Below are 13,719 nucleotides of genomic sequence, written 5' to 3'. Positions count from 1 at the left end.
AAATCAAACATTTTATTTTCTGCAGAAGAAGGCGAAGACTACCAAGCAACCAACAGTAGAAAAAAGAGAGGAAAAGAAAAAGGGGAAAGCAAAGAAAAAGAGCAAATGAACTGTTCCTGTGTTTACTGACAAGACTGATCCAACTCTGCGAGCTTTGTAATAATATTGCTTTATGCTGGGTTGTGGATAAAGTGAATGGGGTGAAAAGTCCCTCTTAGTGGCCATAGAGCTGCTGTGTTTTATTACCACTGCACAAACACGTGACACACTTTGGGTATTGCAGTAACGTAATGTTCCAGAAGAATCCTGGTTCATGGACAGTGTGCTGAGGCATTTGGGAACTGTAGAACATGACCCTTCTGTCTCTGGCTTCATCTTGTGATGTCGAAACTCAGCAAGACCTAGGGCAGTTGCCACAGAAATAAAGCTGGAACAAGCCATGGGTTATTCTGTAGCTTGCTATGAAAGAAACATGACAGGAGACTTGGGTCCAGACCACATGCTAAGACATGGAAGGTCAAGGATTTGTTGAGCTGACTGGCCAGTGTGTACCAGTATGGTAAGTTTCACAAGCGTGGAGATATCTGTATCTTCAAATTTGTGTAAATATGGACAGAGCTTAGCAGCAAGTAGGTGAAAAAGCACTGGCCTATTTAATGTGTCCTGTATTTCATCTTTGCAGAGCGTCTGATATTTTTAAAAATAGCTATGTTATACAGAGAACATGTATATAGTATATACTGATCATACGCTAAACTGGATATTTCTTTTGTACATGATGAGAAAGCAGCATTGTGTAAAGGTTGCAATAAAACTAGTTTCATGTTTTTAACTATTTTCCCCACTTAAACTGGGTGACATAACATCATCTTGCTTAACAAGCAAACGACGATTTCTATTTTGTGTGGAAATAAGACGAGAGAGGAAGAATTCTAAATGACTCTCACATTCCACGTGGTTCTTCTACTACAGCCTGAAATAATGATGTTCAACTGAAGAGCCTATTTGTAACCATCTTTGTTCACGATCATCAGTTCTACTAAACACATATAACTCAGAGTGAACAAGATCATTCTTTCACAGAGCAAGCTGATACGGACTTTGATTTTAGCAGTCAAATTTTATTGTAAACAGAAAAGGTAAAAGTACAAAATTTCTATAAAAGATAAATATTTACAGTTTCAGAAATAAAATATTCAATAACTGAAATAATCTCAAGCACAGTAGCAAGCTTCCTCTACTACTGCAGCACTTGACTGGTCAGAATTGCCTGCAAATAAAGAGATGATTTTAAACTAAAACAATTTCTTACATGTTTATAGTTAATGAGTATGGTTTACAATTCACAACTATATAGGTCTCAATACCCAATGCTTTGGAAAAACAAGGCCTAATCTTAAGTCATCAAAACTATCCCCTATATCAGTTCTCCCAACAAACCAAAAACTTGTCACTAAAGCTTAAAAATACAAAGTTTGGCAATATCTTTGTTAAGGACAATGATAAGGACAATGTTGCATCAGTTGACCCACTGCTTCACTCTTCTTAAAATATGAAGTCAAAGGATTGTGCATGGAAGGAGGTAACAGACTTATTTTTCCAGTTTATTTATCTGACTGGGTTTCTAACACATTACTATTCTGCTGGAAGTGGGGCAAGTACCTTATTGGCCCACAGAGAAGATAATGGTAGTAGAGCACAGTGAAAGTGCCATCTTTGTTGTATAAATGAAGAGATAGCCATGTTGACTATTTGACAAATTATGACAATAAAGTAATTTGTCTTAAGAGCAACACAGCTATCTCTACATTCAAATGACTCAAAGAATACCAAATTTAGCTCCTACATTAAAAAAAGGGTTTATATCATGTTAAATTGGGACAATTTTCTGAAGGGTTATTCCCTCCAATGAAAATGAAAACCAACCAGTTTGGTTCTTCTTTGCCTGGTCTAGCACCTAAAATTATCTCTTAATATAGAGACTACCTGGGGAACTCACAGAGCAAATTCAAGTATACTTGAAAGTATGAATAGGAACACTTTGTCCTGTAACATCCACTTACCTTTCTTAAACATTGTATCAGCTAATGTGGAACCTATAAAAAGCCATGTCTACAAGCTAAATTGAGACCTTTTTGTCGTCTCGTCTTGTAGAATCAGTGTCCCTGAACTGTGTCACCAAACTGCATGTGTGGAATTATACAATTGAGTATGAAAACCTGTATACATAAAACCCTCCAAGAGTGGGTTGGGTAAAAAACTATTTCACATCCTTATCTTTCTACAAAGCTCAACATGACGCTACTCAAATACATAGTTCCCTACCAGTCACTTAATTGGTAACATGCAGGAATTCTGAACTACATAATTTTCCTGAGAACTAGTTTCATGTGGTAAAGCTCCCTGGCTTCTACAGTCACCCCTCCATTTTTGCAGACTTGAAATCCGTGTCCTCGCCCGTTCGCGGGCTGTAAACGAAGAGGGACAAAATGGGAAGCACTGTTATTCAAGTCAATGGGGCTTGAATATAGGCAAGTTTCCGTTTTTGTGGACAGAGGTTGGAATGGATCCCCGCGAAAACAGAGTGGCGACTTTTAGGCAGCATGCCTAATAACTCCCTACTCATTCACATTCAAAGTGTGTTAATGCCTGCTTTTAATACTTAGGCTGGATTCCTGTTAGTGACATGTGCACATGTATATATGGCTTTGTGCTTGCTTCTCTTTGTGTTGAAGCACAAAGTGCTGTTGCATGGCCATTTGCACAGCATCCAAAACACTATCTTCCCACATGGACTTGGCATCTGCTGCTGACAGTGAGGAAGGGAAGGAAGAGGGAGTTCTGAGGGTGACACATTACATTCCAACTACATGATATGGGATCTTTGCTGTATTATATTTGGGGAGAAATGAGTGGAACTATGCCACTGGCTCTACCAAACCTTGACATGTGCATATTTAGTCTGAAAATCTGCAACTGGCCAACTATGTGTGGTCCTAAACTGCTAACTATAGGTTTCCACGTCTTACAGAGCAGCTATGTGTCTACAGTGTGCGCTTGTAAGAGTACCTCTGTGAATCGGCTATGCACAAAGCCATTCTGTACTTCAGGACCAAGGCCACCAGCATAGTTTTACTTCCCATTTGTCCACACTTATAGTTTATACACTCAGAAAAAGTAAAGAGGACTCAGGTGCCTGTGGCTAACTGAGCATCCTCCCTTCTGTGTTTACCTCCTTTGTTCTGGAAGGCATATGCCTCTGTGTGCTTCCTGATATTCTAAAATAGTCTGAAACAACTACAGTCTAGAAATAAGACTCAAGGTTGAAATACTTACTTGACTAAAGTCATTGTTCCACTTCTGTCTTGAGGTATGGTGCACAGTCAGCTGTTTTCTTAAGACTGGCAATGTCAACCTTTTCTGAACACATGGGACATGTGTTGTCATTCTGTAACAAGCTGTTTAAAAGAAGACAACACAAGCGTTCACAATTTGCAAATTTTACAAAGCTTGCAAAAATGCCAATATACCAAATGTTCTTCTAGCATACACCTGCATTGCCTGAAGGTGGGTAATTTAAGGCATTTTGCTTCAGCTGAAGCTGTCAGCTCTTTAGATGGGAGTGATATTGGCAGTGAATAAGACTATGTGTCGTAAAACATACCAGCATGGTTATATTTCAGCACCTGAGTGTAGCAGAGAACAAAGGAGCTAATATTTCTTTATACTAATTAATACACTACTTTTGGGGACAAACTTTGGCTGCACCTAGACTCGTCTGCTGGCTACATGCAGTCACCAATGTCATTTTAAAGCTCTTCAGGGCATCCCACCCCAATCCTTTCTTTTAGTGAAAATTTCCTTTGCCCCCATGCCCTCTAGAACAGCAAAATGTGACCAATTTTTCAGCAACTGTCCCCTTTAGGCTCAGGAAAGGCCTTATAAAGAGGAAGTGAACTAGAAGTTGAACTGAACTTATGGCTCCTTTTCTGCTTACAAAAATCTCTCTTGGCCCTACAATGGCCCAGGGGTCCCTGAAGTCATGGTGAAATCTGAGGGTAAAAAGGTTTTTTAAGGGGAGAGCAAGTGGGTGCAGCGGAGATTGTGCAGCTCTTCAAGATCCCCTGAGGGTCAATGTGGTCCCCCCATGATGTAACAATTGCCAATCCTGGCTCAAGGGTAAGCTTGCTTCCTACAACAAATGCCTTAACACCTTGAGATGCCTAGAACAGAAGAGTACTTGCACACATCAGGATAATCCTCAGATTGTAGTTGTACAGGGGAGATGATTCTTATTTTTCAAAATCCGTACTGTCATTTGTAAACTAGCCTCTGCTTAATGTCTTCTCACTTCGGTTTCAAACTTGAAAATAATAGATAGAGGCAGCAATATTTTTCCTCAGACTCCTATGTACATTCAACAAACCTCTTCACTGTCACTCACCCTCCCATTATAACTGCTTGCTGTTCCCTTAATTTCTCATTTATCTCAGCTAATTAGGGATTAAGTAATGAATATGTTGATGTCACACTATTCTAAGCAGTATGATTTGACCACATGCTGAATTCATAAGGGCAAACCTATTTAGTACAGCAAGTTAATGTTTCTTAAGACTGCTCAGATAGGTGTTCCTAGCCAATCAACACTGTTTAAAACTATGAACATCCCAAACATTTAGGGAATTACAGAGCCAGAAAACAAGAGTTGAGGGCTATAAGAAGGTAATATCACAGAAGAGCTGAAAGAAGTGACCTAGTAGGATGGAAATAAGGGGACACATCAGAGCAAAAGGCCTGAGAGGAAAACGGAGACAAAACCTGGCAAGGAGAAAGGTGCACATAGGAAGTGAAAGAGGGGAGAGACGCTGAAATTCAAATTGTATCTGAAATAAATCAGGCAAGTATGTAGTTTACTTTGAGCATGGAAATTCACCTTGGTATTTAACATTTCTAAAGGTGAGCATGAAAAAGATTCAAACTTACTTTCTGAACTCTGAATATAGGGCAGGAAAGTCACAATGAGGGCACAATGTCCAATCATCTTTTACCATATGTCGCCCCTAAAAGGAGTGGAATAATAAAAGAAAGTTGGAAAATTTTTCACATGGCTTCCTAGGCTAGTCAATGATTAGAAGAGTTGTTTTTTCAACTACAATTCCCAGAATCTCTCACCCAGCATGGCTAATTACCATGCTATATGGAGGATTCTAGAGGTAGGGTTGTGTTACTGGCTTACATTCACATATGTAAGGGGAGAGGAGGCAATTCAGAGGAGGAAGAAACTGGTTGTTGCTCTGAGGAAACAGATGATCAATCCACTCCATCTAAGGATGCGCCACCATTCCTTCTCCCTACAAACCCAGACCAGTTGCATTTCCCTCCTCTGAACTGCCTCCTGCTTCCCTTCCATCTCTAGGAACAGTCACAGCAGCCCTTCCAGACATATGACAGCTAACAGGGTAGCAGGGGGAATACATGGAACTGTATTAGGCTCCAACTGCTTAATTTAGGATCTCATCCTAAGCATTCTAAAAATAAATAACTTTTTCAAATTCTGAAATACTGCCAATGTATGTCACAAGTGCTTTGTTTCTAGATTGAGGATACTTAATTGGCATGGACAATATGGGTAACCACATCTAAATGTGACATTTAGCACTTTAAAAGTAGGAAAATTTAAGATTTTGCACAGTGAAAGAAAATGACAAGTGTGAAACTGTTATCTGTTTTCAAGTGCACTTAACTTAGCAGCTTAACCTTTAGACATTTCAAGAAAAAAGAGCAGCCTCCTACTCAAGAGCTACCTATTACGTTTAGTACTTACTGTTGCAATGCAATATGGAAGGTTATTTTTGCACCCAGGACAGAGAAGCTCACATTCAGGTAGCAAAAAGTCACAATATGGACACGGTGTGGTTGGCTCTTCACCTTCTGATGTGTCAGGTCGTCTATTGGTAGAAAGGTAGACATCCAAGAGGAAACTAAAACACTGTCAGATTAGTACAGCCCCTAATTACAGAAATCTGATGCCAGCGACAGGTAGCCACCAGATGTTCACTAGATATTTTGGACTACAACTCCTATCAGCCTCAAATGGTATCAATACAAGGGGCTTATGAGGGTTGTGATCCAAAAAATTTGGAGGACACTTGGCTAGCCATCTCAGTGTTATAATAAATGGTAGTTCCTGGCCCTGTAAGGGAGGACCACCAATATGGACATCTAAAATGGTAAAAGGTTGTTCCCTACACTTTTACATTTGGAAGCTGCAAATTTGAAAGTAGGTGACCTTATATTATGTGTATGATTGTAAAATGATGTACTAGCCTCTTTTAGCCACATGTGGGGAACACCAACACTAGTTAAGTGAATTGGTTAAGTGCCTGGTCTATGATCTCAGGTCTCCATGGCTTAGTTCCCACCCACGACAGGACACTCTTTCTTAGCTTGAGCCCTGCTGAGCAATATGGAAATAATAGGTGGTTGTAAAGATTACCGAGATAATGCACAGGCAAAGTGTGATAACTGTGTCAAATATCATTTGTGGGAACCAGGGAAAAGCAGACTAGCATGGAAAATCAGGCCTTCCTTGTGATAAAAGGAAAGTTGACTTTGCCTCTGTTTGTAATAGATAAAGGGATTCTGGATTTGATGAACAATTTGTGGTTTTATTACTTGCATCGCTTCTGGAAAAACAACAACTGCAGCTAAAAGGCACAGTGACTGGGCAGCAATGATTAACAACCCAGTTCTATGTATTAATGAATTTAATAAGACTTATTCCAAAATTATGTACACAGAAGATTGCTCCCTAAGGCTGCTGCTTAGTCCATTTATATTGAGCGAGCAAGCAAGCAAACTTGTATCAATGCATTTCCAAACCTCATTTAAGCAGATTAAAAAAAAAGCTTACCTGACCATTGCTTCAATCTTCTTTTTGTACTTGAGATCAATTTTATTTCGATACTCTGGCCTCATCAACATTGCAGCAAAACCAAATGCTGACTTTTTCAGTCCTGCTCTATGACATTCAATCACTGTTGAAGTCAGAATAGGCACAATATCTACAAGTACAACAAGGAAAATCATTTTATGTACACTGATTACAAAAGGCTCTGCAGGCCTACATTTTTTGGTTAGAGTCATCACTTTCTGATTTAACAGAACTGTTAGTTGATTTGAACTTCCTGTTAAAGAAGACATGTAAAAGTGAAAATACTACTGACAAAGTCCAAGGCATCAAGCATCAGGCAGATGTGCATGTTTCCAACAAAATAACAAAGGGCAGAAGAAATTGAAGAAAAAGGTTATATTGGAATAATCATGCACACCTCAACTTCATAGAGCCTGTGGGTAGGACTGTCTTTTAATCTTCTTACAATGATTAGTAAATGTTAGATAATACATTTTAACATATGTTAATAATAAGAGGAGGAAGAAAAGTATCTAAATAATTTGAAGTAACCTAAGTATTTATAACTTTTATTAACATAAGTATTATAAACTCAAAACCTACAATTTGTCTTGGTACCTGATTTGGCTGTGATTTTGGTTTTGACTTGCCCACTTCAGTTTATTACAGTAATAAACCAGCACATTGGGCTTACCCAGACCTGATTCAATCTGGATTCAAAGAAAAACCTGAAAATCCAGTTTTGCATCACCTACTGATTTGCACTAGGAAACCAAAATGGGTATAACTCATTCTTACTTCACAAACATTCATGACTTTTGGAAACATGGTAGTTTGCCAAGGAGGTGATCAGACACACAAAATCTCAGAAAGATAGACCTAGGGAATTTTGTGCTATTAAATTTGCCTTAAAAGTGACCACAACATTTTTCTTTTTTCACTTAAATTCATTACGTTTTTGAGATATGAAAAAGATCCTATCTCATGCTGGCAGTCCCCACCATCACATTATGGCAGGTAGTGAAGCAATACTCCAGTGTGCAACTACAGGTGAGGTGCTATCAGGAACAGTTCCACATTCCTGGCAGCAGACTGGCTACGGGGGTGTGCCTGGGTTTGTTCCGGCTGTTCTTGAGCACAGAGGGAAAAAGCAGCTGTCTTCACCCACAATAAGGCTGCTACCTCCACCTCAAGTACAGCTGGAATAGCCCTGGATAAACCCCCACAGACAATCATCTCCTGGGAAGACCTACAATGCACCCAGCACCCTCCTAGTTTGTTGTATGCTGGAGAAGAAAGCCTTGTGGTAAAAGGTAGTGGATACCTCTTTCAGCAAGGTCTGAAAAAGTAAACTCAGGTGTAATTCCAGCTATGCTTGTGTATGTCACCAAGAGGAGAGAACAAACCTTGTCAAATTTCAGATAACTAGATTCAGAACGTGTGTGCCATCGAACTTTAAATTTTGCTTTAATATGTTTATGGATAGTTTTGTTAATAAGTACTCATTTTTTATAGCACATTGACACCAAATCAACATTTCCTAGAAAACCAGAAAACAAGGGACATGCTATTGCCCAATAAAAGAATACTGAGACAAGAATACAGAGTCACTCAATTAAACAACAAGTAAAAGGATGACAAAGGATGAGATTGGAAATATTCAGGAAAAGAGAGAGGTTTGAGTAGAAAGGAGGAAAGAAGAGCACAAACTACAATAAATGCCAAACAGTAGCAAAAGCATCAAAAACCTTTCCTTCTGCTAAAAGACAACCAGCAAAAGAAAAAAAAGGAATAACTCCTAATCATAAACACTGTGATTGGAGAGTGTTGTGGGATCTTTGCCCTACATGAGAAACCTGTAACTATTCATGAACAAGGTCCACATTTTCTCCTTCTCTCCCCACCCTAGCGTTTTCCACAGAGGGTGCTGTTCTGCAACTATTTGGGGGGGGGGGATTCTAGCTGAATTGCTAAAGTAGCTTGGCATGATTTGAACCCATCTAGACAGATCTAATCAATTCAGACCTGACGCCAAGTGGTCCAGTTCAGTTTAGGTTTGAAGAATGGGATGCACAGCCATCTTAACTGTGACATCCAAGAAACAGGTTTTATGCCAGAACAGGAACTGTTGAGGAGAGAAATTAGAATTCATACTACAGCTCCAAACCTAAACACACCTATTAGCCCTGTTGCATACAATGCTACAAAATAGTGCATTTCCTTCATCATTAACACTTACGGGATGGAAACTTGCTGATATTGTTGGCAACACGAATAAGCATACGCGCTCCTTTCATATGGTCAGCATTTTTAACATGAATCTGAAATACAAATGTGAGTTATTCTAAACTTCACTTTATGTTTTTAGACTATAAAGGCTAACATTTGCAACATTTGGGATCTTTCCATCTATACAGATTTTTGTGTGTCACATCCCCCCCATGAAGAGGAAGTGTAACCTATGAGATATTCTCTCTCTCTCTCTCAATCTGTGTGTGTGTGTGGGGGGGGGAAGACCAGCAAAAAGAGCAAAATTTACAAAAAGGGACAAAAGATGTCAAATAAAAAATAGTGAACAGACTGCTTTCCATATTCACAGATTCTTTATCCAAGGATTCAACCATCCACAGCATGAAAATATTTTTAAAATTAATAAATTCCAAAAAGAAACCTTGATTTTGTCTTTTTATATAAGGGACACCATTTTACCATGCCATTATTTATAAAGGGACTTGCGTATCCACAGATTTTGATATCCATGGGGAGTTCTGGAATGAAACCCTAGCAGATACCAAGGGCCCACAGTATTTTTACACCATTTATTGAGCTAATTATTATAAACAGTTGAAACATATACGTATTTTGCATGTATGCTGAGCCCCATTTTTAAATGCCAAATGATCATTAGAGCTAAAGATGCTCTTGAGGAATGGCATATGATGTTGAGAAAGTACTTAAAGAGATGCTGTATAGAAGACAGACCCTAGGATGGCTTCAAAAGCGGACCAGACAAACTCATGGAAGATAAGACTACTAATGGCTACTAAGCATGCTGGCTATACAATAATGCTATCACCAAAGGCAAAGGGAGGATGCAATTGCTCCCCATTCTGCGCAGGTCCATAGTAACCAGGTGCTGCGGTCCCCAGGTTGGCTGTCACGCAGTCCACAATGGGCCACCAGCAAGGAGCACTTTTTTGGTGCTCTTTTTTGCACCAGGTTTGGGTCACCTTAGGCAATGGCGTTGCAGTTTCGACCCAATCTGGTCTGATCCTGTCCAAGTGCTTCTTACATTATGAATACACATTTCATATAAAATAAGCTTACATTTTACTTCCCTCCATATTTTCAAAGTATTACCTTTACTAAAATATAACTGTGCAAAATCATAAGGTTTGTAGCCATCTCAGAAGGTATCTTAATTTTCTGAGTTTTTAATTCTGAGTACATGCTGAAGAGAACATCATGGGCATTACGATAGTTCCCTTAAAAAAGAAGAAGGAAGCATTAGATTTCAGAAAACCACTTTTTTCTAACAATGGCTTGCTCATATCCATTATACACCAGCTTCCCTAGTCTGAACATAATTAGATAAATGTATCAAGGCTGTGTGATTAACTATTTGCATAACACAGTTTATATGAACCTTCTCATCTAGGTAAATCATGTCTACATAATTTCCATCTCCAGCAACAGCTATTGAGTTCTACAGGATTAAACAAAAGTAAATAACTATCATAAACCCTGGGTCACAAATTATCTCTTCAAGTGAAAGTATTTTTCAAAAATTAAAGACAAAAGCTATGAAAATGTACTAAGATCTTGTAGTCATATATACTACCACATTCTCTCTGCAACTTTCTTACTTGCCCTTCATATAAATATTCATGTAATTATGTGTGCAGCTAATATTAATGCTGACATTTCTAAACAAATGGTTAGAAGAAGTATTATTTTCTTCATATAAAATAAGTTAATATTTTACTGCAGGCTTTGAAATCAGTCTAGGAATGCAAACTAAATTTAAATTTGGCTACTCATATTTTCAGGAGTCATATTCTGACAGACTGATCCACGAACCCATTAGAGTGGAATGTCTGAATTTAAGAAAGGCAGGGTAAATTTCAGTGGCAATGGGCAAAGATAAGCTCAAGGTCTTGGGTGATTTACTGACAATCTATCAAATGACAATGGCCTTTGAAAGTACTTGGGATGGTGTTGGAGCCTATATTGGTTAAATCGTTTTCGTCAGAGCAATGCCATCTTGAAAAAAAATGAACGTTTTAGGTTCCCTTTCTGCTGTCTTGAGTCTTCTTTCCTTGGCACACACTAGACTTAGAACACTGGGAGAAAAGTAGGAGTTGAAGTATCAGTCTCAACCCTCACTACGTTTTTAGGTTCTGTAAAAGCAATACATTGCCAGTCACCTCTTTCCTCTCTACTTTCCCAGCTGTTCTTCATTTTTCCACTCTGTTCCTCTAAGCACAACGAAAGTGTTCAAATGTGGTGAAAGTGAATCAAATAAAGGTTTGGAAAGACTGCACCATACCTGCACACTGTTCTTCTCTGGCAATTATTATGGCTGTCCGTGCAGCTTCTCTGTATTGCTTCAGCGCCATGTACAACCGAAACAAATACTTGGCTTCCTTTGTTAGAAAAGAAAAGCAGATACAAACATGAAAGCACATAGCCTTATTATTACATGGATCTTAATTTCACCAAAACTCTCTATGAGTAAGCAGACTTTCAACAAACACAGGCCATTTGCTTATGGTTTGTAGGTGCATAGAGAGTATTGGTTCCATATGCCTTTTACATTAATGAATCAGTTTTCAGAAATGTTCATTATTAAGGTATACCTCAGCAAGATCTGAACATTTCCACAGGGTTACCATGACATGTTCAAATACATTGTCTTATGCTGGAACTACAGAAATAAAATCATCAGAATCAATTTAAACTATCTCAGAAATCAATCTTCAACCAGAAAAATATTTTGTGGGTCTTCATTTTAAAATTCCTACTCAAATGAAATATTTAAACAAGATTTTACATGGAAGTAAAATTCTTCTGTTATTCTAGGCAACACTGGTTGAAAGCGCTTGCTTTCTGTCAATATATTTTGGGTTAAGAGCTAGTGAAGACAGCATAATTCTAGTTTTATAAAACTTCCTGAAAAGCTGTGGGACTGGGGTTTCAGAATTTTATAAATAATTTGCCTTAAATGATGCTATCAGTGAGTCTGCAGTCTTGACTCCCACAGCACAATCCTATGCATGTTCACTTGGAAAGAAATGCCACTGAATTCCACATACTCTAAGTTATAGGCAGTCTTAGTTTAAATGAAAAGCTAAGAAGCAGGCCATGACTGGTTAAAGCAAAACAATTACTCACAGAAACAGACTACAGCAAGAAGCAGTAAGACAGTCAGAAGAACAAGAGAGAATATTGTTTAGTATGTCAGTCAATGTGCTTATATAAAATTAATACAATCTTTAAAAAAAATTAGATTTAATTCCAAAACAATTTTTCAATCTTTCCCTGGAGTAAGAGACATGTTAAAAAGACAGTTACACAGCAAAGGGGGATCTAGCTCAAATTCAGTGTTATATCTATATTCAAGAGCGGGGAAAGAATCATTAGCAAAACCAGATTTTGGTACTCTGCCGGCAACTTCCACAGCATAGTGACAGACAGTTTGTTTACCACTGAACCACAGACTACACTGGAAATTGCAAAGTCTGTTTTAAAAACTCAAGCCAAATTCTGGCCCTACATGTTTTGGTCTACAAAGGGTCTGCCACAATAAACAGAAGCAGAAACCAATCCAGTAATAGTGAGTTTTGGAAATAGCTATCCTGAAACCATGGCCAGTGTGTACTTAGCAATTGCTAAAGTAAACTAATTTGCCACTACGTTCACACTCAGTACCCAACTGCCACAAGCACACTTTCCTACAACATCTACCTAGATAACAAATGGATTTAAAAACATTTTTAGCCTGGAGAGAAGGTTAAGAGGTAATAAGATAGCGCTGTTTAAATATTTGAAGGGATATCATGTTGAGGATGGGGCAATCTTGTTTTCTGCTGCTCCAGAGAAGAGGACATGGAACAATGGATGCAAGCTACAGGAAAAGATTCCACCTCAACATTAGGAGGAACTTCCTGATAGTAAGAGCTGTTCAGCAGTGGCACACACTCTTGGAGTGTGGTGAAGTCTCCTTCTTTGGAGGTCTTTAATCAGAGGCTGGATGTCCATCTGTCAGGGATGCTTTGATTGTGAGTTCCTGTATGGCAGGGAGTTGGACTGGATGGCCCTTGAAGTATCTTCCAACTATGATTCTGAGTTATCAGTGTTACACTCCCCCCCCCCCCCCTTTTTAGCCTTATGCATAGTACTCACTGTCTTTTTAGCCTTGAAGCCTTGCTTTTGCTTGGCCTTATCCCTGCATTTTTGTGGTTCACTTTCGCTAGATGTTTGAAAAACTTTATGTAGTTCCTCCCTTCACTTATCCTCACAAATTTGCTGGGCAGTGATAATCTGGGTGGCAACATTTGTTGGTTTATCCCATCCCCTCATCAGCTATTCAGCCATTAGAGGGACCTCTTTGCCTTTTGTCTCTTTGATTTTAACTTTCCATCTGAACTCTTCTCCTTCTCCTTTTCATCTTTAACCTTTTCTCCATTTTCTCCAAACTGATGGAGAAGGGGGGAATTGTTACATTAGTAACTGAAAAGAATGTTGGGTCCTGCCTAGTCAGGTTGGCACACAGGAATAAAGCCAAACATGGTGGGTTGTTCCTC

At 38.8% G+C, this 13,719-nt stretch overlaps 2 protein-coding genes across 6 annotated transcripts in view; one reads left to right on the top strand and one right to left on the bottom strand.

Moving 5' to 3' along the window:
• Window positions 1–224, top strand: part of RFC1 (replication factor C subunit 1) — a 44,824-nt gene extending 44,600 nt beyond the window's left edge. The window contains exon 26 of the mRNA XM_089525116.1: window positions 26–224. Within this exon, the coding sequence (XP_089381242.1) occupies window positions 26–109 (84 nt within the window). The 3' untranslated portion in view covers window positions 110–224. The remainder of the gene's footprint in view (window positions 1–25) is intronic.
• An 876-nt stretch (window positions 225–1,100) lies between these two features.
• Window positions 1,101–13,719, bottom strand: part of WDR19 (WD repeat domain 19) — a 61,522-nt gene continuing 48,903 nt past the window's right edge. For 4 of the 5 annotated variants that reach the window (XM_089525112.1, XM_089525110.1, XM_089525114.1 and 1 more), the window contains 8 exons: window positions 11,463–11,559; window positions 10,274–10,398; window positions 9,153–9,234; window positions 6,914–7,064; window positions 5,825–5,948; window positions 4,984–5,060; window positions 3,337–3,458; window positions 1,101–1,270 (listed from right to left, as the gene is read on the bottom strand). In XM_089525112.1, the coding sequence (XP_089381238.1) occupies window positions 3,347–3,458; window positions 4,984–5,060; window positions 5,825–5,948; window positions 6,914–7,064; window positions 9,153–9,234; window positions 10,274–10,398; window positions 11,463–11,559 (768 nt within the window). In that variant the 3' untranslated portion in view covers window positions 1,101–1,270; window positions 3,337–3,346. Of the gene's footprint in view, window positions 1,271–1,351; window positions 2,469–3,336; window positions 3,459–4,983; window positions 5,061–5,824; window positions 5,949–6,913; window positions 7,065–9,152; window positions 9,235–10,273; window positions 10,399–11,462; window positions 11,560–13,719 lie in introns of those variants that run through there. The other variant, XM_089525111.1, reaches the window with a different exon arrangement.

Source organism: Sceloporus occidentalis, unplaced genomic scaffold, assembly GCF_023333645.1.
Source record: "Sceloporus occidentalis isolate IW3139 unplaced genomic scaffold, rSceOcc1.0.p SCAF_5, whole genome shotgun sequence".
NCBI lineage: Eukaryota > Metazoa > Chordata > Lepidosauria > Squamata > Phrynosomatidae > Sceloporus > Sceloporus occidentalis.
This window is presented reverse-complemented; position numbering and strand designations above follow the sequence as displayed.